The 25,935-nt window shown below is 35.7% G+C and overlaps 1 protein-coding gene across 2 annotated transcripts in view; it reads right to left on the reverse strand.

Annotated features, from left to right (window-relative positions):
- Positions 1–23,919, reverse strand: part of LOC127544030 (piezo-type mechanosensitive ion channel component 2-like) — a 195,783-nt gene extending 171,864 nt beyond the window's left edge. The window contains exon 1 of one of the 2 annotated variants that reach the window (XR_007949361.1): positions 23,607–23,917. Coding sequence is in view for 1 of the 2 variants with exons in the window: in XM_051970475.1 (XP_051826435.1) it covers positions 23,607–23,670 (64 nt within the window). In the remaining variant the exon portion in view is untranslated. Of the gene's footprint in view, positions 1–23,606 lie in introns of both variants that reach the window. The other variant, XM_051970475.1, reaches the window with a different exon arrangement.
- Positions 23,920–25,935: the final 2,016 nt, after the last annotated feature.

Here is a 25,935-nt window from a genome sequence, read left to right on the forward strand (position 1 = left end):
CTAATAAGATTTAAACTCAGATATTCCTGGCTCTAAGTCTAGAGGTCTATCCCTTGAGTCTCCTAATTATCTGTTAAACAAATGTACTGACTCAAAGTAGAATTCAATATTACAGTCTACCACAGTCAATTCACTTGATGTACTTCTATGCACAGATCAACCATTGCAAAGTATTCATTATTAAGGTAGATAAAAAGAAAAAGTATAATCAACAATTTTGCCATAAAATAGTCTAATAATTTGGATTCATGGAGAAAAGATGGTCATTAACTTATTAAGTGTTCAATTATTTTTTTAATTATCTATTATAAATCACTATGTGTAATACATCCAGGGTTCTTTGAAACTTCTTTATATTTCCATACATAATCAGAAAGGACATTTCATATATATCAAGAATAGATTCAGTAATATATATATATATTAATTCTCATGGAAACTCATAGTATGAAGAAACCTCAGAGTCCATTTATTTTGACTTTTCTTGAACAAGACTCCACTCTACAATATACCCAAGAAATGGTCCTTTGTTTTTAAAGTTAGAGAAGAGGAACACTCCTAATACAGTCTATTTTCCTTGTTAGTAATTCTAATTGTTAGTAAATTTTTCCCATATCAAATCAATATTTGCTGCTTTGAAATTTATATATATTTATCCTAATTCTCTCCCCTAAAGTCAATTTTAATCTGTCCCTCTCTTCCACATAATGGTCTTTGTAATAGTTGAAGACAAGAAAAGGATCAGCTAACTTTTTAAGATTTCTCTAGCCCATTGATTTTCCAATCTTATAGTACTTATAGTAGTTCTATAACCTTTTGAAATTGTCAGATTTTGGAGACATGAAATAGGACTTTATTTGCAAATTTGCCAAGGCTAGATTTTTAGTTCCTGTCCTTGTAGATAACCTTCCCTTTCATTTCTTTTTAGGTTTACATTAAAGTCCTCCAATAGAATATAAATTCTTAAAGATATTTAGATCTTTGGTGCTTAAAAATGCTCAACATTTCAAAATTTATTGTTGAATTGAATTGAATTCTGAGGTAGTTTGTGGTCTGGCTAACTAAGTCATACTGTTGCTTTATAAATCCTTAAAACTTTGGTAGCAATACTAATTTTAAGAATGAAACATTTCAGGGATTATATCCTAACCCTGCCCTAAAATATTTTCAGATCAAAATGAAAGGGAGGAAATAATTCACTCTCTTCACATATTCAATAAGGAATTGACTCTGCTCAACAAAGGTTTCAGCCTCCTGCTTTGCTCTCAAAGACCAGTCACTTCATGTAATTGATAGATTGTTCTCTCAGTATATCTGAGGAAACCGAGTCACACCATTCTAAATAAAGAGGTATGCTTCAGGGCAAATTCTTCTAGTTTTATGAAATCATATTTTTATCAAGAAAATAACAAAGAACAAAAAACTTGAAAGTCAGCATAAAGTGGCTTTATGTGAGATAGAAGGTCCAGCCCAAAGGCAATAATTCTGTGAGAGCTTTGGACTCACAATTGTCTCTCATACTCTTTTGAACAGGCCAATTTTTCTGAAATGTTTGTATGCCTCTGCCAGAACAGACTTTTCATCTGTGATCACATGAACAGACCAGGCTCTCCCATGAAAAGAGATGTGCAGCAGAAAAAAAGCAATTTCCAAGTCACTCATTCATATTTTCCCAGTGACTTTTATTTTGGTAAAAAATCAAATTAAGTTGATTTCCAAATTCTAAGAGACTGAAAAAAATAAAAGATGTGAAATACAAATATATTAAATACAACCCTTATCTTCCTATTTACATTTAAGCAGTATGGAATTGTCACTATTCTTTTAAAATATTAAATGGCTGATCTTTTCTTATTTATTTGTATTTGATTCCATTACGCATGTGATAGAAACATCAGACAATAACATCCTAGTTCCTGGTACTCAATAGTCTATGCTTGCTGTTAATTTATGTGGTAATGTGAGATGTGGTAAACTCATTTCTGGAAATTTGTTATGGAAAGACCTTTTCCCTCTTCAGAGCACATACAACTGTTTAACTGAATAGACACAGAAAGCTCTTTAATTAGCAATTGAGCCAGACCTGTGCACATTCGAAAGAACTAAATGGAGGAACTCTCTCTCTCTCTCTCTCTCTCTCTCTCTCTCTCTCTCTCTCTCTCTCTCTCTCTCTCTCCTCTCTCTCTCTCTCTCTCTCTCTCTCCTCTCTCTCTCTCTCTCTCTCTCTCTCTCTCTCTTCTCTCTCTCTCTCTCTCTCTCTCTCTCTCTCTCTCTCTCTCTCTCTTCTCTCTCTCTCTCTCCTCTCTCTCTCTCTCTCTCTCTCTCTCTCTGTGTGTGTTTCTGTCTGTCTCTCTGCTCTCTCTTTCTCTTTCTCTCTCTCTCTCTCTCTCTCTCTCTCTCTCTCTCTCTCTCTCTCTCTCATCGTCTAGAAAAAAAAGCACAACTCTGTTGCCCATTAAAAAAAACCCCTCCTGAACTGGGCAGCATGTGGTCACAAGTGCATAGCACTGATGTTTATTCCCTATTTTGTTTCTTTTTTCCCTCAGTTTTAGACAAATGAGTATACACCAATGGGAGTGACCAGTGAGACTGGGAGACCCATCAAAGACACAAGAGGTCCTACAAGCAATAAGAGTTCCATAGTGATTTTAATAACTGCATCCAGTAAAGATTTAGTCCTTCAAAATGACCTGCTTGACACAGTCCAGTAAGGAGCAGTTCAATTAATTAAGAGAACAACTTAGCCATAAGTTTCACCATACCAAGAAGTGATTCTTCTTCATAGTCTTAATGGGACTTCATGGAGTCTTTTTTAAAAAAATATTTATTAATATAGCTTTTTATTTACAAGATATATGCATGAGTAACTTTTTTTCAGCATTGGCAATTGCCAAACCTTTTGTTCCAATTTTCCCCTCCTTCTCCCCACCCCCTACCCCAGATGGCAGGTAGATCAATACATGTTAAATATGTTAAAGTATATCTTAAATACAATACATGTATACATATCCATACAGTTATTTTGCTGCCCAAGAAGAATCAGACTTTGAAACAAGGTAAAATTAACCTGAGAAGGAAAGCAAAAATGCAAGCAGACAAAAACAGAAGGATTGGAAATGCTATGCAGTAGTTTACACTCATTTCCCAGAATTTTTTCGCTGGTTATATCTGGTTCTATTCATTATTGAACAAGTGGAACTGATTTGGTTCATCTTATAGTTGAAGAGAGCCATGTCCATCAGAATTGATCATCATATAGTATGGTTGTTGAAGTATATAATGATCTCCTGGTTCTCCTCATTTCACCCAGCCTTAGTTCATGTAAGTCTCTCCAGGACTTTCTGAAATCATTCTGCTGGTCATTTCTTATAGAACAATAATATTCCATAATATTCATATGCCACAATTTATTCAGTCATTCTCCAATTGATGGGCATCCACTCAGTTTCCAGTTTGGGGCCACTATAAAGAGTGCTGCTACAAACATTTTTGCACATACAGGTCCCTTTCCCTTTTTTAAGATCTATTTGGGATATAAGCCCAGTAGTAACAGCGTTGGATCAAAGGGTATGCACAGTTTGATGGTTTTTTGTGCATAGGTCCAAATCGCTCTCCAGAATGGCTGGATATATTCACAATTCCACCAACAATGTGTCAGTGTCCCAGTTTTCCCACACCCCCTCCAATATTTAGCATTATCTTTCCCTGTCATCCTAGCCAATCTGACAGGTATGTAATTGTATCTCAGAATTGTCTTAATTTGCATTTCTCTGATTAATAATGACTTGGAGCATTTTTTCATATGGCTACAAATAATTTCAATTTCTTCATCTGAAAATTGTTCATATCCTTTGATCACTTATCAATTGGAGAATGGCTTGATTTCTTATAAATTAGATTCAATTCTCTATATATTTTGGAATGAGGCCTTTATCAGAATCTTAGACTGTAAAAATGACTTCATGGAGTCTTAACAGACCTACATGAAAGGAGAAAAAGACTATTGTAGCAAACACTTCAATCCACTAACATCAGGAATGGAGCAGATATTTAGAGAGAAGAGTATATCACAGTTTGGGATAATTATATTTCCATTCTTGCTAAACCTTCTTAACAAACACCTTTTTGAAAAGTAATTGATATTAGTTAACTAAATGATAATGGGAATATTTTACTTTATTGATTGATGTTTGGGTATATCTACCAAGTTGGGAGCGCAGAGAGGATATTATAGTATTAGAGATCAAAACTCCTTAAGTTATCCTTAGAACTCAAAGGGAGCAAAAGCCAGCCACTAGGAAGAGAGAGAAGTGGATAGAATACTAAGCCTGGAGTCAGGAACACTCATCTTCATGAGTTCAAATCTGGCCTCAGTCATAGCACAGTGATTCTGAGCAAGCCATTTAATCCTGTCTATCTCAGTTTCCTCAACAGTAAAATGAGTTGGAGAAGAAAATGGCAAACAATTCAAATGTCTTTGCCAAGAAAATCACAAATGGGATCACAAAGAGATGGACACAACTGAAAAAAAAAAAACTGAACAACCCAGGGATGCCAACCTACTGGCTAATTAAAATGCAGGATGGGAGAGCAAACTCAGAACTTGTCCTACATATATAAGTAGCTCTTCCTTACAAAAGAAAAGCAGATAATAAATTCTTGCCTCATCTATATGGTAAATATCATAATATCACAATATTCCTTCACAATATCAAGGCAAAAATAATATGAAGCAAAAAAAAAAAAAATCAGACAATGACATCCTAATTCCTAGTACACGATAGTGTACTATTGGAGCTGATTATCATAAATAAGAAAGAATTTGTTGCTAATAGAACTGATTGATGAAATGACCATTCTACATTAGAATAAGTGAAAGAAAAGCAGTTAGGTACCATAGTAGATAGAGTTTTGGGACTAGAGTCAGGAAAATCTGAGTTTAGAGATGTTTCTACACACCAGATGTGTGATCTTGAGTGAGCCACTTAATCTCTGTTTGTCTGTTTCCTTATATGAAAATGAGGATAATAATAGTATTTACTTCTCAGGTTTCTGAGAATAAGATGAGATATTTTACCGCAAGACTGGAATGCGATAAATGCTATAATAAACTAAACTAGAGTTATTAGAAAAAGAGAGATACACTGGTTATAATTTGAAATGCACCTAGAGATTTCAAAGAGTCAAGAGAAAGGTTAAGTAGGAACTCAATTAGGACTTTTTAAAAAATATATATTTTATTTTATTTTATAATAACTTTATATTGACAGAATCCATGCCAGGGTAATTTTTTTTTACAACATTATCCCTTGCACTCGCTTCTGTTCTGATTTTTCCCCTCCCCCCCTCCTCCCCTTCCCCTAAAAGGCAAGCAGTCCTATATATGTTAGATATGTTGCAGTATATCCTAGATACAATATATGTTTGCAGAACCGAACAGTTCTCTTGTTGCACAGGGAGAATTGGATTCAGAAGGTAAAAATAACCTGGGAAGAAAAACAAAAATGCAAATAGTTCACATTGATGTCCCAGTGTTCTTTCTTTGGATGTAGCTGCTTCTGTCCACCATTTATCAATTGAAACTGAGTTAGTTCTCTTTGTCAAAGAAATCCACTTCCATCAGAATACATCCTCATACAATATCGTTGTTGAAGTATATAATGATCTCCTGGTTCTGCTCATTTCACTTAGCATCAGTTCATGTAAGTCTCTCCAAGTCTCTCTGTATTCATCCTGCTGGTCATTTCTTACAGAACAATTATATTCCATAACATTCATATACCACAATTTACCCAGCCATTCTCCAATTGATGGGCATCCATTCAGTTTCCAGTTTCTAGCCACTACAAACAGGGCTGCCACAAACATTTTGGCACATACAGGTCCCTTTCCCTTCTTTAGTATTTCTTTGGGATATAAGCCCAGAAGTAACACTGCTGGATCAAAGGGTATGCACAGTTTGATAACTTTTTGGGCATAATTCCAGATTGCTCTCCAGAATGGTTGGATTTGTTCACAACTCCACCAACAATGCATCAGTGTCCCAGTTTTCCCATATCCCCTCCAACATTCATCATTATGTTTTCCTGTCATCTTAGCCAATCTGACAGGTGTGTAATGGTATCTCAGAGTTGTCTTAATTTGCATTTCTCTGATCAATAGTAATTTGGAACACTCTTTCATATGAGTGGTAATAGTTTCAATTTCATCCTCTGAAAATTGTCTGTTCATATCCTTTGACCATTTATCAATTGGAGAATGGCTTGATTTCTTATAAATTTGAGTCAGTTCTCTATATATTTTAGAAATGAGGCCTTTATCAGAACCTTTAACTGTGAAGATGTTTTCCCAGTTTGTTGCCTCCCTTCTAATCTTGTTTGCATTAGTTTTGTTTGTACAAAGGCTTTTTAATTTGATATAATCAAAATTTTCTATTTTGTGATCAGTAATGGTCTCTAGTTCATCTTTGTTCACAAATTTCTTTCTCCTCCACAAGTCTGAGAGATAAACTATCCTATGTTCCTCTAATTTATTTATAATCTCATTCTTTATGCCTAGGCCATGGACCCATTTTGATCTTATCTTGGTATTTGGTGTTAAGTGTGGGTCCATGCCTACAATTAGGACTTTTTATAGCATTGGATGGAAAGGGGATAGAAAGGGATGGAAAGATTTCAAAAATTTAAGTCTGAAGAAACAAACAGAAACAATTATATAGCAGAGGTATAACTGGAATCCAAGTCTTGATAATGAAGATTATATTCAATTTGCTTTATTATACGCATTCTAGTTTGTTAAAAAAAAAAAAAGCATCCCAAATTTTGCATTGAATTGGGAAAGGAAATTTCCACAGAATGGTTTAAACTCTTTAAGAAAGATAAACAAAGTTATAAATATTTGAGACAAAAAGGTGCAAAGAAAAACTAATAGAGAATGAGATATAATAAAAGATTGTGATATAAGGAGGCACTTTATATGAGTGGATTAATATTCAATGTTTGAACCAATTTCAATTCAGTTCAATAAATATTTATTAAGAGCCCACTGGGGGCCACTGTGTTAAGCACTGGGGATAAAAATAAAGGAAAAAAAAAGAATGTTCTTGTCTTCAATGAGCTTACAATATCATGGAGGAGGGAAAAAGAAATGGGGACTATGTGGAAAAGGGGTGTCAGGATAATCACCAAGTTCAAACTAAGTACAATGGAAGATGAAAAGTGGAGAATAGAGTGCAAAATCCAGATCCTTGCCCAATGCCCCACCATACAAACCTCCAATCACAAGGAAGAGGAGACTAAGGGAGTTAGAAAGGTACAGTATCCAAATCAAGTTAAACTGTATGATGAGAAAATTTGAGCTGATCATCTTATCCTGGGAAGGACATCTTATTCTATGTGCAAATCAAGCAGAACTACAGTTTTAATGTATATTAATCATAATGTGTATATATATATCATATATATACATATAAATATATATGTATACAATCATAACATCACACCCTCCCTTAGCATTTTCTTTTCCATCAAATTAAGTTTCAGAAGGAGGGTATCATCTCATGTTTCTTTAATAGTTAACATAGCATTTAAAGAAGTAGTGGGCATATCCTAAGTGCTTGCTAAATGGGAATTGAAGAGAAGTCTTAATACCCACTAGAAAATATACACATTGATGAGGAAACAATGAATACAATAAAAGATTTATTAAAAACAAATGGCATGAAGAAAACAAAGTAAGATAACATGAAATGACAAGAAATATAAAAAATGGAAGACATATTAATACAATTTAATTTGTTTACAGATCCAGGGAGGCTAGACATCTTGATACGAGTATAAAAGCATTTACTGCCAATGTCCCTGTTTCCTTTGAACTCAGAGGTTACTTATAAACAACAGACTAAAAACAGGTATAGCTCAGGCCTCTAAGTTGACATCCCCAAAATAGTCATTATATTGTGGCTGAGGATCTGAGGGTATTTGCAGGATAGATATTTAGAAAGTCAGGTAAGCCTTCTGAGGTAAGCAATGGAGTTCTCTTGAGTCTGGCTATTTAGGTGACTTTTCTTGTGTTTCTGTATTCGTTCTTCTCTGTGCCAATTCTACCTGCAAAACTTTGGGCTACAAACTGCCTGAAATTTTAAGCATAGAACAGACCAAAGGTTTGGATGAGGATGACTATCACAACCTCAGTAATAGTTTCATCTTTGGCATCATCTTCAAAGCCCTTTCTATCCTCTCAGTTTTCCCTTTGTTAATGGAGATACCTTCATAACATGTTAGTTGAAATATAGATTACTCTTAAGATCTCCAGCTATAAAATACAATCTTTTTTATAATAATATATGTATATTATATATACATACACACACACACATATATATACATACACATACACATATCTTTACACACACACATCCTAGGGGAAATACCATGAAGAAATGCTGCAATAAACAAATTTAGAGGAAAAGTTCTAATTATAATAAGGCCATTATAGCAGTCAATTACATAACATTAAATTAAGCTTAACAAATACTTAAATGTTAGACTGTGTAAGACATAACCAAGTTCGAGCTGAGACATGAAAAAAAATTGGTTTAATGCATTCCCTGGGAAAGAATAGGAAAAGAAACCTAGAAAGCAGTAATGCCAAAAAAAGATGAAGAGATAAGAGTGAATGAAAAATTAGACATTAATTTCCTCTGTAACCCTGCAATAAATGAAACTCCTTTCTATTTTAAGACAGCACAAAATGAGACACTGCATCATGGAACAAAAAGTCAACAGTCTTGGATAACTACTGCATTTGTTGTACTACAGGGCACATGTAAAGTTCCCATTAATAGAAAGATTCTGGGGAAAATCGTCAAGTTCAGGGAAGAACAATAAAAATTGTTAAATTAACAGACATCGACTTTTGGGGCAATGTTGCAAATAGTTTACTGATGTTGGATAGCAAGTGTAACATCTTTAAGAAAACACAATGAGCAAAATAACTTATTTACAAGATACATGAAGAACTCTTTACATATAAAAAGAAACTTACCAAAAGCAATATTTCAGCTAGCCTACAAGCATTTATGTAGTATTTATTATTTTTCAAGCCCTGAGCTAAGTTCTAGAAATATAAAGAAAAGCAAAAAAGAAAATAAGTAAAAACAATCCCTACTTTCAAGTAGCATTCATTCTAATGGGAGGAAGTTGTTGTTTAGTTATGTTTAGTCATATCTGATTCTTTGTGATCCATAGACCATAGCATAATTCTATCTTCCATTCTATCTTCTATCATCTCTTTAAGCCTGTCCAAGTTAATATTCATTATTTCCATAGTACTATCTATCCATCTCATCCTCTGTCATCTCCTTTTCCTTTTACCCTTAATCTTTTCCAATATCAGAAAAATTACTATCATCATTGGACATAAGTATTTAACCTTCAGTTTTATTATTAGATTTTCTAGTGAATATTCTGAATTAATTTCTTTAAGTAATGAATTAATTACTGTCTAAGAATTTGTCAAGACACTTCTTCAGCATATTTCTAAAGCACCAATTGCACAACATTCAGCTTTCCTTATACTCCAACTCTCACAGACATACATTGCTACTGAAAAAAACATAACTTTGACTTATACAGATCTCTGTTGACAAAATCATATCGCTGTTTTTAGTATGCTATCCAGATTTACCATAGTTTTTTTTCTAATGAACGAGTATCTTTTAATTTCATGACTGCAATTGTCATCTGCAGTGATCTTTGAGCCAAGAATATGAAATCTGACATTAATTCTAAATTTTCTCTATATATTTGTGAAGAAATAATGGGACCAGCTCCTAAAATCGTAGGGGTTTTTTATGCTAAGCCTCACACCAGTTTTTAAAATCTCCTCTTTCACCCTCATCAAGAGGCTTCTTAATTTTTCTTCATTTTCCACCATCAAACTCATATAATCTGCATATCTGAAATTGTTGATATTACTCATAGCAATTTCAAATCCAACATGTGATTTATCAAGCCTGGCAGAGATGTACTCTGAAAATAAATTAAATAAATAAAATGGAAAAGGAGTATGGGAAGGCCATATACCAGCAATCTTAAACCAATCAGTTGTTTCGTGTCCCATTTTAACTGTAGTGTCCTGGCCCACATACAGGTTCCTTAGGAGAAAAGCAAAATGATATTATCTTCCCATCTCTTTGAGGACTTGCCACATTTTATTCAAATTGCCAAGTGTTTATGCTCATTTTATATACCTGCAAAGTTAGGCTTAAGATTCTATAAGTGAGGCTCATAGAACAATAAGTAAACTAAGGATGGGGCCAAAGCATGTACCCAACTAGGTACATACATATATCCATACATGAAAAATGTATAAATGTTTGTGTATATATGTATGTCAACATATATTTGCATTGTGTTTATTTTGTATGTATATATGCATATATGTGTGTATAATACATGGAAAATAATATAAGAAGGAAAGGCATTAAGAACTAGGGAGATCAAAAATGCCCTGTAGTATTTACAAGAAGGTGAATCTTATAGGAAGCAAGGGGCACTAAAACATAGAGATAAGCATCCCAGGTATGGAGGACATTGCCAAGGTAAGGAAAAAAGAAGACAGAGTAGTATGTTTGAGAGAGGGAGAAATAGCAAGTAAGTCAATATAGCTGTATTACAGAATATTTCCAGGAGAGTAAAGTGTCAAGGGACTAACAAAGTTAGAAAGGATCAGGTCCTAGAGAAGTTTAAATATGAAGCAGAGCTTTAACTAGCTCTTGACTACTTTTGGCTAATAATAAGATCTGACAATTTAAGAATGGAACATATCCTGTTTTGTCTGGATATTTCTCTGCCCTATGGATGGTAGAATATATTTGTTTCTACAAGCAGTCAATGATTATTTAGGCTACAAAGCCAATCTAGGAATTCTCTTCCCTAAACTCTAAATGATATAGCAAATCATCCAATGTTTAACATTATGAGACTGAGTGGTGCTTTAACTGACTGAGGAAATTCTAAAACACTACCATCAGAATAATGTATATTCTTGTAAGATGATGGCTTTGAAGAGTATCATTCATTAAATTCCATGAAAATTTCAATTAATAATTACTATTTTTAAAATATTAGAATATTGTCACCTTTGATGTATTACATTTCATGAAAATCTCAATTAACTATTATTATTTTTAAAAATTAGAATCTTTTCCCCTTTTTCTTTGTCATGATTAAAACTATGTTCTTGCATAGGTGTGTCTTTTACAGAAAATAATTTGTGCTGATGCCACAACAATTGGTACCACTAAAAAAAAAAAAAAAAAAAAAGCATGTACTTTCAAGGGTGCTGACACAAGGCAAACACACAGATTAAAAAAAAAATACATATTGAATAAGATGATTATTTGTCACATTAGCAAAATTATGTTGTATTTTATAATATTGAATTTAGCTAAAATGAAATTTCAAGATATAATGTAGGTGATTATGAATTATTATCTTCCATGAATGATAGTTGTAGCTAATGTTAGCGCAACAAGGATGGAAGAATAATTGATGGCAAAGCACTTGAGTTGTGTGTGTAGTGAATATGAACTGTGGGACAATAGCCATGAGTATAGGGAAGAATAGCCATGACAATAGCCAAGGATCTCACCTAGTCTAGGGTTGCTAGAAGCCAGCATTTTTGTAAGAAAGGAAAAGCTAACACTTGAGATTAGACTCGATACTATTAGTGTAGAACACTGTGGTATTAAAAGAGACAGAGAGGACACAAGCAGGTCTTCAATTAGTAAACTGACACACCTGTAGAATTTAAATATTACTGGAGATTTTCCCCTTTATGGCATGTGTTTCCCATACTTTGTGTGATTTATAAATAAGGAAATTGAGACACATTACACATAGACTATTTGGGGGGCATATATGTAGTTTTTGGAGGTCAAAAAGTGAGGAGAGAGAATAATCAATGATAACAACAGTTTTAGATTTAAAAACATCTGGACAGACCTAAATGCTTGAGCAGTTTTGTGTACTGTCTCATGCTTCCCAACCACCCAAGATTTGGGTAATAGAGGAACAAAAATGGATTTATAGCAATGAATCTCTGTCATGAGGACAATAATAATTTCTTCTGACACATCTCTTTTACCAAGGGATGTTAGCATTAGAGATTATTAGATCTTGACAATTAAGTGAAATACATAACTAGAAACAAAATCACATGATGAGTTGTATGATGATTCATAAAAATGTTAGGGGTAGAAAAGATGTTAGTGATCAGGAAAGTGAGGAAGGACCCAAATGTGGAATTATTCCACCCAACATCATACAGACATTTCATGCTACAACTATTATTTAAACCCTAAACTCCTAATTCCTATGCTAGAGCTCTTTACACTACATTCCTATTCCTGATTTTTATACATTTGACTCCAGTATTCTGAGAAGAATACATTTAAAACACCTTTAAACACATTTTAAAAGACACGTGAAATCTCTAAGCAGCAGATACCAGACATACAAAATTTATATAGAATGGAATGATATTAAACAGAGCTAGAAATTACTATAGACCTTTAAGTATTTTGCAGGCAAGACAATTGAAGCCCAGGAATGATGTGGTATTTAGAAATGTCAGGTTATATTTTTCATATTGATGCAGTAGATGTTACTTGTAATAGGAGTACTGTGTTTTGATGAATACCACAAAGTATAAAAATCAGAAATACAAGTGTAATATAAAAAGTTCTGTCAATTATACTTCTGCAATCTTTCTCACATCTTTCCCCAGCTCTCTCTCTCCCCACTGTTATTCAATCTTTAGTCATTTCTGATTCTTTGTGACCCATTTGTGTGAGTTTTCTTGACAAAGATACTGGGTTTCTTTGCCATTGCCTTCTCCAGATTATTTTACAGATAAGGAAACTGAAGCAAACAGTGTTAAGAGACTTGTCCAGAGTTACACAGCTAGTAAGCGTCTGAGACTAGATATGAAGAAAAATATAATTGACTTCAAGCCCTACACTCTATCCACTGAGCTACCTAGCTGCCCACTCTCACCACCTCCATAAAAATTGTCATTCCTTTCCTGTCTAGAACTAATAATTTACTAAGTTTCAAAATGCCACTCTCTATCTCTTTTGGTTAATTTTTCATGTCACTGCAATATTTATCTTTCTGATAAATCAATTAAGTCATGTGACTCCCCTATTCAAAAGTCTTCGCTGGCTCCCTATTGACTTACAGGCAGCTAAGTAGTACAATGGATAAAGCAATAGTCCTGGAGTCAGGAGGATCTGAGTTCAAATTTGGTCCCTCACATTTATCCATATATGAACCTGAATAAGTCATTTTACTTTATTTGCCTTAGTTATTCATCTGTAAAATGATGTAGTGAAGAAAATTGAAAAATGCTCTTGTATCCTTGCCAAAAAAACCTCAAATGGGCTTGGATAAAAGACTCAGACAAAAGTGAAAAATGCCTGAAACATTGCTTAACAAGTAAAATTCAAACTCCTTTGTCTGAAACTCAAAGCCTCCCACAAATTGATATCCATTAACTTTCTGGCTTTATCTCATGTTACTCTTTTCCATCTGTTCTGTATGCCAACAAAGTTGAACTTAATTGATTCATCAGAAAGTCACCAGTACAATTCTTGTACTCTCTCAACTCATTTTGTCTTTATGAACATTGCTCCCAATACCTAGAATATTCTCCCTCTACATCTTCATTCACTGAATTCCTCCTCACCCCTTAAAATTCAACTTGAATCCTAACTCTTTCATAAAGCTTTCCCTAATTTCTCAATTGGGTAATGACCTCATGTAATTCTTTGTTTTGTACCTTTCTGATGTTTTTATTTTATCATATTATATTATCATTGTGAATTTCCCCATCTTATTCTCCTAGATTTTAATGAGGACAAAGAACAATGATTTATTTTAACTCTTTCCCTTCCCAAGACTCTGTCACCAGATTCTATATACAACATTTCTCTAGTAAATGCTTGTTGAATTCAATAAAACATAAAATATCTCCCCAACTGGCCTAATACCTATTAGTTCTGAAATAAAAACCATTCTTTTATGTGAAAAGTTTCCCAAAATAACTAAAAAACTTCTGGATTTTAAATGATAGCAAATCTTTAACTTCTGTTTAACATCTTTCTGTTACATAGGGAAATTGGGATAGAGGATAATAGAAGAAATTTTGGAACAAAACAATGAGATTGCCTTTTCTCAATATTAAATTACACATAACAATGACTAACATATATAACAATATTTAGTATTGGGCAGAATATCATTAAAATGAAACTACTATTTATATCAATTAAATGATGAGTTTTCCAAAGAACATACTTTAGAAAATGCTATTAAGATGCCTTCAGAAAACCTTTGTTAAAAATATGTCCTTTAATTATGCCCAAAGAGTTATCTAACTGTGCCTTTGACCCAGCTGTATTTCTATTGGACTTGTATCCCAAAGAGATAAAAAGGAGAGAATAAATAAAAGAGACAAAGTGACCCAGATGTGCAAAAATGTTTGTAGCAACCCTTTTCTTTTCTTTTTTTTTTTAATTTAATTTTATATTATAGTTTTTTATATACCAAACATAGGCATGGGTAATTTTTCAACACTGACCTTTGCATAACATTCTGTTCCAACTTTTTCCCTCCTTCCCCCCACCCCGTCTCCTAGATGTCAGGTAGTCCCATACATGTTAAATATGTTAAAGTATAAGTTAAATATAATATGTATATATACATATTTATACAGTTATCTTGTTGCACAGGAATGATCAGATTTAGAAAGAAGGCAAAAATAACCTGAGAAGAAAAAAACAAAAAAAAATCAATTTCCAGTTTATAGCCACTACAAAAAGGATTGTGTGGCAACCCTTTTCATAGTGGCAAGAAACTGGAAACTGAGTGAATGCCTATCAGTTAGAGAATGGCTAAGTCATGGTACATGAATGTTATGGAATATCATTGTTCTATAAGAAATGATCAGCAGGATGATTTCAGAAAGGCCTGGAGAGACATCTATGAACTGATGCTTAGTGAAATGACCAAAATCAGGAGATAGTTATACATGGCAACAATCTGATTATAGAATGATCAATTCTGATGGATGTGGCTCTCTTAAAAAATGAGATGATTCAGGCAAATTCCAATGATCTTGTGATGAAGAGAGTCATCTACATTCAGAGAGAGGACTGTGGGAACTGAGTATGGATCACAACATAGTATTTTCATTCTTTTTGTTGTTGTTTGCTTGCATTTTGTTTTCCTTATCATTTTTTCCCTTTTTTTGATCTGATTTTTCTTGTGCAGCATGACATTTGTAGAAAATGTATAGAACTGCACATGTTTAACATATATTGGATTACGTTCTTTCTAGGGGAGGGCATGGGCAGAAGGAAGGGAAAAAATTTAGAACACAAGATTTTGTGAGCATGAATGTTGAAAATTATACTGAATATATTTTGAAAATAAAAAGCTTTAACTACTTAAAAAATGTGTCCTTCACAATTATTTTAACCAAAATATTCTATTTTTAGTGATTATTCATTAGTTAAAAACTTTTTTTATTTGATATTAATGTAATGTGTTAAGATAATAACACTCAACACATTACTAGGCATTATGAATGTAAAGATTGTTTCTTTTTTGGCTTTATATTTCACTAGCCTAGAATGATTCTTGGTACAGAGAATTCAATTAATATGTGCCTACTAATTGATTATTGGATTAGCTAGGTGACAATTAAGTTGGGAGTAAAGGCTTAAGGAATAAGTGAGAGAATAATTTTTTTTTTTTTTAATTTTAGCAAGGATTGAGAAGAAAGAGTATAGTCCTAGATTGCAACTCCAGGCTGTAAGGGAAGTTATTTTGACTTAAGGCATGATGAATATGAATTAATAGGGAAGAGGTGGGTGGGTGGGTGGAGGGGTGCTGCCTAAAAAGCTTAAGAAAGACTAGAGGTCTTTTTTCATCATTTAAGAATCCAATTAAGTATCATAATCATGATAGCCCTAAAAGATTCAAAGTAATGCTAAACAATGAGCAATAAAAGGAAAGGTAAAAGACAAACCTGATCCTCAAGAACTTTATAATCTAAAAAGGGAGACAACATACAAATAATTATATGTAAACAAGCTATATAAAGAGGATAAATAGGAAATGCACAATAGAAGGAAGAACCTAAATTCAGAGATTGAGAAGTGAGAATCCCACTGTTAATGGTGGGATTTTAGCTAAAATCTGAGGGAAGTCAAGGCAAACCAGAGGTGGAATGGGAAGAGCATTGAAAGCATAGGAGAAAAACAATGAAAAACATTTTCTCTCGAAGGAAAGAAAATTAACTCTGAAGTCAGAGCTGAGATGTTTTGTTTAAGAAACATTGAGGAAACCAGTATCATTAGACTGTATGTAGGGGTGGTTGTGTGTTATGGACCAGAACTTGAAACAAGGTGCTAACTCACTGGAATTGATAGAAACAATGCTTATGTACTTAAGTTCACACCTTTAAGAGTTCTCACATTAGTTCACACATTAGCATTGGAGATTCACAAATCAGGATTCAGTTGGAAGATTCACAAGTCCAGGAGATTCACAAATTCAGTGGAGAAGATTCACAAGTAACAGCTCCCACAATCCCACTTTCGGAGGAGGAGTCAACCTTTGAGTTCACACCTTTAAAAGAGCATATAAAAGGAGGAGCCTCAGCCAGGTGTCAGTTAGGGAGATTGAAAAAGCAGGATTCAGTTGGACAGAATGGGGGATTTGGAAGAAGAGAGGCTGAATCTGGAAGAGGCAAAAGACTAGAGGCAAGAGCTCTTGGAACCAAGGAGAGAGAGATAGGCCTCTAAGAAAACTAACTGGGCTATTTTGGAAGAGACAATAAAGGACTGGACTTTTAACATCTGGCTGCATTTGAGGTGATTATTACTTTGAAGTGAAACACAGGCTGCTTCCAGAAGCCCTCCAAGAAATCTGCTCCCAAAGAATGATTATATTTGAGAAAAAAGAACATTACAATTGTGTAAGAAGATTTTAAAATGTTACCTAAGCTATGTTTTGAAGGGCTCTGAACAACAGAACATTTTCTATTTGATTCTGGAGATGATAGGGAATCAGAGTTTTTTGAGTAATTTATCCAACTTGAACTTTAGCAAAATCACTTTTATTTGAATTCTTTCCCTTCCCAAGACTATATTACCAAATTCTATATACAACATTTCTCCAATAAATGCTTGTTGAATTCAATGGCAGTTCTTAAGTGAATGATGGACTGCATGGGGGAGGGGGGGTGCAGCTTGTTAAAAGCTGCTCCCCACCCCCAGCAAAACACTGCAAGAGTCCAAGGGTGAAGAGATGAGAACATGTGCCAGGTGGTGACAGTATTAGAGGAGAAAAAGAAGAATATTCAAAAGATATTATTACAAAGGTGAACTTGACAGGCCTTTGCAATAGGATGTATATGATGGGAGGAGATAGTGAGGAGTTTAGAATGACACTTGTGTGACTAGGATAAGGAGTCAGGGAAAAGTTTAAGGGAAGAGAAAATGAGTTTGATTTTGGACATGTTAAATTTAAGATGGCTATAGAACATCCAATTCAAGATATCTATTAGACAGTTTGGAGATGCCAAATTGGAGATCAAAAGAGAGATGAGGGGTAGAAAAGTAGATATGGGAATCATCAGCATTGAAATGATTATTGAATCCATGTGAATTCATGAAATTATCTAATGAAATAGTATAAAAGGAAAAGAAACAGGGGCAGGTTGGACTCTGGACCTTTGGGATACTCAGAGTTAAAGAAGACATTAGATCAAATGAAAAAGGAAACATTGCTCATTCTAAGATTAGAATGAAAGCATACCAAAGAAAGCTAATGGAAATGTTATCTCTAAATCAGGAAAAGTAAAAATCTATATAATTATATGTACAATAAAATAAGAAGACAATAGAATAAAGATGGAAATTAGTTGCTGGTCAAAAAAGCATTCCCTTTGACATCCTCTTCCCAAAAGGACTATTCTGTTTTATATACCTCTTTTAATAATTGCCTGAAAATACGATCAACATAATATAATTGAAGGCAACTTTTTGAAAATTTTTCTGTTTACTGTGAAGTTAATAATTTGAAAACAATCATTTCAACATACAAAGAACAAGAAAGAGGTGCCTAATGAAGCAGTCTTACACTTGACTGATGTATTGATTTGTTTTACTTGATAACATATATTTGTTTATGAGAAATTTGACCAGAAAATAGACAAACCTACTTTTAAGCAAAATATTTGATATTTTATTGTTCCCCAAAATTATTTCCACATCTTGGAAATCCTCTCTACAAATAATGATCTACATCTCCTCTTTAACTTAAAGTCTTAAAAATTGTCTGAAAAAAAAAATGAGAGATTAAGTGACAACTAGTCCATGGTCATATAGCTATGATGTGTCAGAGATAGGACTTAATTCCATTTCTTCCCAAATTTAAAATTATCTCCATCCCATTAGACCACCCCACACTGTTTCTTCCTTACATGTATTATTGTTTTAAAATCATAATTTGGGGGAACAATAAAATATCAAACAAGCTCCTAGAAAGAAAATTAACTAAACCTGAAGGAAGTTGCAGATAATTACTACATTTGCAAGGCTATTCATAGATTGGCCTTTTTGAGGCTTATTTTACCTGATTGTTTTTACAATTCTTTTGTTATTTCTGTATTAGTTAGATCACTTCAATGACCTCACTTCATTGGCTCTATCTCCTCTGGATCAGTATACTATGGCCTCAAGTGAACTATTTCCTTACTGTCCTTAGTCATGAAGGTGATTAAGCAAGAGAGTATTATTGATAGTTCAGATGAAAAAAATATAGAGAGATAAGTACAAATTGGTCCACATAGGAGGGGAATAGAAAGTTGAGGAAATAAGCATTTTTGTAGTGTAGATATGGCAGGCACTGTGCTAAGCACTTTTTATAAATGTTATATCATTTGATCCTCATAACAACACTGGGAAATGGGAGCTATTATTATCCACTTTTACAGTTGAGGAAACTGAGGCAAACAAAGGTTAACTGACTTGCCAAGATATGCCAAGGTCACACAGCAAGTAAGTGGTTGAGGCTGGATTTTAACTCAGGTATTCTTGGTTCCAGGCCCAATACCATCATCAGCCTCAGAAGAAGATAATGGATCAAGTGAATACAGGCAGATAAGCACAAATTTCCTCCCCCCTCCCACATACATGTTTATACACACAAACTGAGTATGAGTTAGACTGACATGGTTCAATAGCATTATCTTTTCATATGAAGAGAAGCATTATAGAATGTACATAACTAATGTTCATACAAACTTCAGTGGGGAGGGGAGCTGCAGTTGTTCAAGGAATTCCAATAACAAATTTGAAGCTTTTTGTATATTGGCATTCCCCCCCCCCACCCTCCCCATAGTTTACATCAATTTTTATCTTCAGGAAAGAGAAATACAAAGGCCTGAGGCTTACTCTTGTTCTCCACTAACTACATAGCTGCCTGTTGTGGGGCAAATAATTTCTTTTCTTGAGGCCTCAACTTCTTTGTCTATAAATCATGATGAATGGAAGAGTTTACATTTAAGGTCCTTTCTAGATCTAAGATTCTAAGATCTATAATTCTAACAAGCTTTTTAGATGTTTTTTCTATCTAAAACTTTATAATAAAACACTTGCAGTATATTATTTATAATGGATAAGTAATATTTTGCTCCCAAAATGCTAAATGGTAAAGAACCCGATCACATTCTGATTCTGCCTCAGAGAGAAAAGTGGTGTAGTCATTTAGAGAGCTGTTTTCTTTGTTAGAAAGTTCTGGGTTTCTATCTCTTCTCTGAAACCTAAGAGCCAAGTCACCCTGAATGGCAGAGTCACCAAATCTCTTAGATTTCTAGTGATTCTGGAATCTCTTTAAGACTGTTAAATTGAAAGACATTTTCAAATCTGCATTGATAGAGAAAGTGTCCTTCCTTGGACTGACCAAAAAAATCACAAGTCTAGGCCAAATATGTATATAACAAGAACTACATATGAAAATTAAGAAATTGATTTTACCTGTATTCATCTGAATGCTTGTGTCTAAGGGGAAAGGGGGAAGAGCATGGGACTCTTCAAGCAAGCTTAACAAAATAGCAGAGTTCTTTTTCCATTTGGTATTGAGAAGGGTAAAAATTAAAATCTGTTTCTGTGGGAATTATCAACACTCCCCATTAGAGAGGTTGATGTAAAGGAGGGAGTGGTATGGTTCTGAAAATATTTGGCTTTGCAGGCTATTTTGCCCAGATGTAAAAATAGACGGCTAAAATGTAAAATCGATTCTAATAGCAAACAGATCATTGCAACATCTCTGCCTAGGATATTAGGGGAAACCTGAATGTTTGATTTAGTGGCACTTCGGGAGTAGGTGGAACTAAAAATCTCTCCAATAACCTTGAAAATCTGTTCTTGTTTCGTTCTCTGTACAAGTTAAACCCTTAAAATAAGAAGTTTGCACACTGCCCCCCCTCCCAATAAGACAATAACAGCATATGAAAACAAACGATTAGTATGAATGTTTAGTTTTGGAATTGGTCACTTCATTAATGCTCAAATGCTGATCAAAGGGACAGGGTGAGTTGTACTAATCCCTTTAGTAGAGCACCTAGGAAGTTCAGACTAGGAACAGATACTTCTTCAGCTCATTCTTGCAGGATCTTCTGGCGCCTGGTATCTTAGTCCCTTTGGCTCACCCCAAAGAAACGGTTGTAGGAATGCCTCTCAGTGACTCAGCTGAGAATGTAGGGGGCATCCTTCCAGCCCCGCCCCGCTCCTCCCCTGGAACTCAGAGATTGAGATAGCACGCGGATGGCTCTTTGCCCTGTCAGGGGCAGTAGTGGATTAGGATTGAGTGGAGGATTGGAAAATGGAAGTGGGTGGAGAAGGAATAAGTAGAGAAACATCTGGGCGTTAAGGGCCGGGTGGTGCATAAACTAGGAAAGCCAGAAAAGGATCAAGGAGAGGGGAGTGGGCGGTTCTTTTGAAACTGCTATTAACCAGCGCAAGAGTTTTCCAAGCTTTCATCTTAGTTGTAAAACTAGGATCCCAGAGCTGCCCAGGGGATATTCTCCCCACAGACATCCGACAGTACTTGTACGCCCCTCAGCAACCCAGAAACTGAAGCAAAGGAAGAGAGCAGACTGAGTAGCATCAGTTAGGAATCCCACCTACCCTACCAAGCCTGTACGCCCGAAGGTACTTTCCATTGAGGGCTCTGAGAGCTACAGAACATAGGCTCACTTAATGTCTGTTTTAACTTCTGACATAAGTCCAAACCCCCTATTTGCAAGAGTTTGGGGGAAGGAAATGTTAGGCGGTGTTTCTCTCAGGCAGGCTCCTTCCCCAGTGGCACTAAACCATTCTAAGGGCTATTACCCAGAATCTCTTTAATTATTTTATACAGTTTCTTTAGTTGTATTTCAAAAGCAATGCGGACTAGAGAGAGAGACGGGCAAAACTATGATCAATAGACAGATATTCTGGATGATTTAGTTACCTTCCCCTCTCCAAAAAAAAAAAAAAAAAAATCTTATGTATAGAGGACTCTTAGCTATGCCGATGTTCATTCACGTTCCTTTACCTGAAAAGGCAAAAACTTTGAGAAAAGAGGAACACTGAGAGATTCAGTATCAAAGCAGGTGTTTTTTTTTTTACTGTCTCTCTTTCCAGGTAGTAGCAAAGGGTCCGGAGGGAGGGAAAAGAGACTGATGAGAGAAAAGTGTGAGAAAAAATAAACTGGAAGCAGCTTTTAATAAACCTCCTCTCTTTCTTTCCCCAAGAAGTCTCCTCTTTTTCCTCCTATATATATAAACACACACACACACATATATACCACAAGACACCTAAGTCTGAAGTCTTTCTATGGTTGAAGATAGAAAACAATGTGATATGCATGAGGTGTGTGTGAGTGTGTGTGTATGTGTGTGTGTGTTTATAACAAATCAGAAAAAAGTAAAAAGCAAGATCTTATTCTTGGATTCTGAAGACTCGACCTCTCTGTCTCTACCACTCTTACACAATATAGAGGGGAAAAAAATAAAAGAAACAAACAAACAACAATTTGTGGCCCACATCATACTCATTATCACCAAGTAATTAGTAAAACTTCAGAAGAAAAGAGCGCCAAGCAAAGCTTTGTTGGCTATAAGACCAATGTGAACAATAGTTCCAGTGCAAAGAAGGAATAGGTGACTCCTGAAGGAATCCAGGAGGTGCCTGGGATCCTGCTTTTTAGGAGCTTTCCCAGATTATTAGGAAAATGCTCATTTCTCCCCAAAATTCACAGCAAATGAAGTTTATAATTCTTGAAGTAATGGGATGAATCCCAACAACTGCCTTTTAAGCACCAAGAATATTCCACCATTTACACAAGTTATTGAAACAAATACAAACAAAACTTGAAAAGAACTGAAAAGATCTTGATTCATTTGTCTCTGGCAGAATATTGAGATGTGCAGAAAGTCTATTACTTTCCCATTAGAAAATATTTGTTATTTCAAATAAAATAGTATCTCACAGACTTTCTACATCAAAATTTTAGATTGAAGAAGAAAACACATCTCTATCATTAGTTGGCTGGCTGGAAGGGGTAAAATTCAATGCAATACCATTACTTGAATCATAGACTAGAGAAACTCTCTCCAGAACAGAAGGCTTTTCTAAATTTTTTTTTAATCTGAAGTATAATTTCCTTTAAAAAGGTGATATTATCTAGATGAAGAGTTAAAGATTTGGCAGTGTTGTATTTACAAAGCTTCCCTTAAAAAAAAAATAAAGCAGTGTTTAGAGTATAACAACTTCATTACACCCAACCACAACATACACACATCCACTTTCTGTTCTCTATAGAGTTTAGGATTTTTCAGTTTTTGTGGGAAACTTGGGTGAATAAGAGAATAGATTATATGTATGGTATAGATGTTATCTTGGGCAAATAGAAACCTTTGGAAAAAGATGAAAACCTCCAAGGCAAGGTTGTCATTTTTGGACCTTGTTTTAAACCTTGTCCATACTGTGCTAGAAGCCTGTGTTTCATGATATAAAATCTACCTGCTATGACAAATTCAATATGAATTGATTCCAAAGAGACCCTAGGCATGAAAAATCAAACTTGGCAGCTCAAACTCCTTAGCCAGAAAGTTTAAGAGAAAATAAAGTCAAGTGGAAACCGGATTCTGTCAGTGGGGAAAAGAGAAGAGGAAAGTCCCAGGTGTGGTACATCTGGGCTGGGGACAGTTTAACAATGACAGCTGCTTCCTCAAATCCAGATCTTGCAAAATATATAAAGTCCTCAGAAATGACTACCAATCTCTTATCTCCAAAACCATGGATCATTGTCATAATAGGTGAATACTTCCTCCCCAAACATACACACACATACCCCTCACATACACACACACACACACACACACACACACACACACACACACACACACACACCTCAACCTTTCAGCAAGAACACATCTTCCTAGATAGGCCCTAGCCCGCAAACAATGCTCAAGGATTTACTCACCAACTGCCAGACATATAGGGAGCAGAAGCCTGAAGATCAGTCCACAGACCACTTCTGAAGCCATCGCTTCTGGAGCACTTCTGACGGGAATCTGGGATCCAGGCGGCGACAACAGCAAGAACACAAAGCTAGGCTAAATTACTGCCCCGAGGACAGTCCCATGACAATCTAGGTGGTCCTGCCTGAACCTGATCTCATTCGGTCAAACATCCTCTCTGTCTCGCTCTGTCTCTGCCTCTGTGCCTCGTGTCTCTCTCTGTCTCTGTCTGTCTCTGTCTCTGTCTCTGTCTCTCTCTCTCTCTCTCTCTCTCTCTCTCTCTCTCTCTCTCTCTCTCTCTCTCTCTCTCTCTTTCTTCTCCTTCTCTCCTCTCCCTCGGCAGCCTTTTTCACTTCTCTCTTTCCCTCTCAGTAGACTTCCTACAACAGACACCTCAGTAAATGCCCCACATCAAAAGAACAGCCCATGAATTAATTTAAAATCCCAAGTCAGTGCTTTTTCAAGGTGTCCTTTGGTGTCTGAGATTGGATGGTGATGGGCTGTTTGGTTGCTGTGAGTTTTCTTGATAGTTGGTTTCGTTTGTTTTGTTGTGTCTTCTCGAGGGGGTGAGGTAGGGGTACGGGAAAGTCAGTGCCTTCCTTTTTTCCCCTTTTTCTTTGGAGTTGTTTGCGAAAGAGAAGGGCGTTTTAATGGGAAGATATCCTCAGAAGCTGCACGCTTAACTTCCTCCTCGGTAGGACTCCGTGGACTAAAGATCAGTCTCCCACTCCACCCCACCCACCCCCAAGTAGGTTTCGTTGCCCAGAACGCAGTCCCGCTACTCCGAGGAGGTCCAAAGTCTATGGAGCTGTAGAGCGGGGCTGCCCAGCCGCCTTCTAAGAAATCCCCAGTTCCAGACCAATCAAGCCAAGGAGCTCTGGAGCGCACTGTAGACCTCAGTCGTGACGCCTTCAACCTCTGGCCAGAAAGACCCAGACCTCAGTAGCCAACCGAGCAAAATCATCCCCAGACTCTATAGGCTGTGCATTATTGGTTGATTTATTGTGTTGTTGTTTTGAATCGGTCCTCCAAAGAGATCTCAGGATTGCGGGCAAAAAAAAAGAGTTTATTTATATAACTAACAGTATCTGATTTTTGCTTGATTTGTTCTCTTTCATTCTCTTTAAAGAAAAAGAGAGAGAGAGAGAGAGAAAAGGAAAAAAAAAAAAGCAATCCAGATTAACAGCCCGCCGACTCCTCCTAGTCTCTTTTCTCCTGCCACTGCTAATGCTGCTGCTGCTGCCGCTGCCGCTGCCGCTGCCGCTGCCGCTGCCGCTGCCGCTGCCGCTGCCGCTGCTGCAGCTACTGCCCGCTATCCCTCGAAACTAATAAACGACTGCAATTGTGTTCTTTCCCCCCTCACCCGCCCCTCCGCACTTCTCCACCTTGAATGAAACTTTCCAAGACCCTACTCTGTGATGGGCAGTTTTGCCAGCCAATCAGACTGATCCACCCAGAGAGTGTAGGGATTGGGGAGCTGAGTACTGGCTCTGTAAGCTGTCGTATGTAACTGAATGGTGAGAGGATAAGAAAATGTTCTTCACCAGAGCAGTGTGACTCTTGAATGTGTGACTTCCTTAGGAAGCTGTCTTGGTCCCCTATCTCCGGCTACCTGGATCTCTTCCTTCCCCGGCCTCCTGCTCTCTGTACGGCTATGACAAATGTTCTCTGCCCCCAACTCGTCCACTTCTCATTATGCATCATGACTGATTTGCCCAGCTGGTCAAGTTCAGGGCCAACCAAGAACCTGAGAGCCAGTGGATAGGTGATTATATTGTTTAGGGAACAAGGATGTATGGTTAGGTGCCCGAGATAACAGGAAAAACTTAAAGGACTTTTTTTGTGCAGCCATACACCTCTCCTTTGCATCCTTACCTGCCTTTAACCTAATTAATCCTATTCGTTTTCAATAGAAAAAGAATTAGTTTCCCTTTATTAGGTTTTATGGTCTAACCTTATAGCTGGTTCAGTATGTTTCACAACCTGATATGTAATGGAAAGAAATCCTCTATTTCAGAGTGTTTCTAGCTGAAGACACAGCACTAAATTCTGTTTTCTCTCCGTGTGTGTGTGGGGGTGGGTGTGTTTCCCCTGTGGGTGGCTCTATATAAATTTAAGAAGTTTCTTAACCTCATCTTCTTCACAACATATTGTGTGCCATTGTTGAGGGATTGATTCCTCAGAAACTGGACCATTTTCTTCAATAATCTTTGCAAAAAAAAATATAATTATTTAAATATTATTAGTAATAGAGTCATTTGTAAGTCTTCTGTTTTTATTATTATTATTATT

This window comes from Antechinus flavipes, chromosome 1, assembly GCF_016432865.1.
Source record: "Antechinus flavipes isolate AdamAnt ecotype Samford, QLD, Australia chromosome 1, AdamAnt_v2, whole genome shotgun sequence".
NCBI lineage: Eukaryota > Metazoa > Chordata > Mammalia > Dasyuromorphia > Dasyuridae > Antechinus > Antechinus flavipes.